The following is a 2,141-nucleotide window of genomic DNA, read 5'->3' as shown; positions in this document are numbered from 1 at the left end:
ACGGTCAAGAGGGACGAGGAGTGATCGGAATGAGGCAGCGGGACGGCGGATGGAGCGAGGAGAGGATAGCGAGGATTTGAGGAGAGGCGGCGGGAGGAGAGGAGAGCGAGCCAGGATGAGGAGAGGGAGCGGATGAGGAGCAGGAGGAGAGGGAGAGGACGAGGACGGAGGGAAGAGGAGAGGAGAGGAGAGGAGGAGCGAGGAGGAGAGGAGAGGAGAGGAGAGGGAGAGGAGAGAGGAAGTGAGTGGAGGAGAGGGAGAGGAAGGAGACGCGGTTTAGCCGGAGAGGAGGAGAGGCGAGGAGAGCGAGAGGAGAGGAGAGGCAGAGGAGATGGAGAGGATGAGGAGAGGGATGAGGAGAGGCGGAGTGAGAGGACGGGGACGAGGAGAGGAGAGGAGAGGCAAGAGGAGAGAGAGGAGAGGATGAGGAGAGGAGGAGGAGATTTCGAGGAGAGGACCGAGGGGGGGGAGGAGGGAGAGGAGAGAGGAGAGGAGAGGAGAGGAGAGGAGAGGAGAGGAGAGGAGAGGGAGTCTCCTTGCCTGCCTGCTGCTCCCAGCGACCACCCAGCCTAGGGGGACCCCCAGGGACCCTCAAAAAACAGCACCCCGTACCCGATGGTGGTCTGGGTCTCCAGGGAGAACAGGAAGGCTCCCGTGAAGCTGTGCACGTTTGCCACACAGGGGGTGAGCTCCTCGTTGCTGAACAGGTCGCCGTGCTGGACGGCGATCAGCCAGAACACCAGGCCGAAGAACAGCCACGAGAGCACGTAGGACAGGGAGAAAATCACAAACATGTGGCGCCACTTGATGTCCACCAGCGTGGTGAAGATGTCCACCACGTAGCTCTCCCACTCCCCGAAGATGTGCTTGAAGTAGACGTTGCAGCTGCCATCCTTGTGGAGAAATCTCTTCTGCAGCCTCTTCGCCTCCTTTTCGGGGCCGTCCCCACAGGCGCCGCCGTAGCTGACTTTGTTTCCCTGGATTTTTACGGGCCTGTAGCAGCCGCTTTGGTCGTTCATCTTCCTCATCTCTGCCCCAGCTCACAGAAGGCCCCAGGAGTTGTTCTCCTTGTTCATTGGAAACCTGTGAAATAAAGGAGAAAGTCTGGTTTTATTTGGATTTCCAAATCTGGTCCCGGTTACCTCTGGAGCTGCACGGAGCAAAAAGAACCAGTGCAGAGCAGGGCTACGAGACAAGGAGCAGTCCTTGGAGCTGGGCTAAGCTGTCTTGGTTTTGGTAAAACTTGGATTTCTCAGAGGCATTTGGCATTGCACAGTGGGGGCTGCCCCAGGTGGCTACAAAATTATGGGTATTTTTTGGAAGGGTACAGGCTGCGACATCCACCACACAACTCTGCTCAAAACCAGGCTGGAAATGTGGCACAGCTACAAATTCAACCAGTTAGAAATGTCCTTATCAGCCCTAAAACTTGGCCTGCAGATGAAAAGAGAAATCCAGACATTTGTGGTGACCTTATTGTGAGTAACTCCTTTAATGATCCCACGAAGCAACATTGAAAGCAGGATGAGCTCCCCTGAGAAGTCACAAATGGCACAAACCACTTAAATTTGGCCAAATATCAGAGGTAATTAATTGTTTTCCAATTTTTCTTGTTTTTTTCTCGTTAGGAAAAAAAAAAAATGGGGAAATCCCCTTATTTAGAGGTAAAACTTCAGTCACATGGGCAGGGAAATTCAGTGCTGGTGTGTTTAAACCAAAAGATGTATCAAACACACAAACATCCATCATTATTTATGTTCCAGTATTGCCCAGGAAAACCTGCTCTTGTGAACTTGACTGAGCTGGTGCCACAGAGACACGTTTGTTCAATCTGGAGAAAATTATTTACATTTCAAATAAAAAGAGAAAGCCCTCTGAGGTCCTGGAAAGCCTCTGAAATCCTTCCTTAAAGCAAACAAAAAGATATCCGGCTGCCAAAAACATTTAAATCTTGATTAATGAGTTTGGAACCAACAGGGAGGGTGTCAATGGAAGCTGTGGGTGATGCAAATTTAGGAAGTGATGTGGATTAGGAGATTCCTCTGTCAGAGCAGAGAAGAACTGAGCAGTGCCAGCCTTGGGCCATATTCAGTGACCAAGAACAAGAATTATCTTAGAAACTGAGACCTCATCACCTGGAG

General features: G+C 51.7%; 1 protein-coding gene across 1 annotated transcript; it reads right to left on the bottom strand.

Moving 5' to 3' along the window:
• Positions 1-612: 612 nt before the first annotated feature.
• Positions 613-1,082, bottom strand: LOC103819757 (potassium inwardly rectifying channel subfamily J member 16; the record flags this gene model as incomplete). The annotated part of the gene is made up of 1 exon (XM_050987921.1): positions 613-1,082. A coding segment is annotated over exon 1 (416 nt), but the record flags the coding sequence as incomplete, so codon positions are not given.
• Positions 1,083-2,141: the final 1,059 nt, after the last annotated feature.

Source organism: Serinus canaria, unplaced genomic scaffold (genome assembly GCF_022539315.1).
Source record: "Serinus canaria isolate serCan28SL12 unplaced genomic scaffold, serCan2020 HiC_scaffold_486, whole genome shotgun sequence".
In the NCBI taxonomy this organism is placed as follows: domain Eukaryota; kingdom Metazoa; phylum Chordata; class Aves; order Passeriformes; family Fringillidae; genus Serinus; species Serinus canaria.
This window is presented reverse-complemented; position numbering and strand designations above follow the sequence as displayed.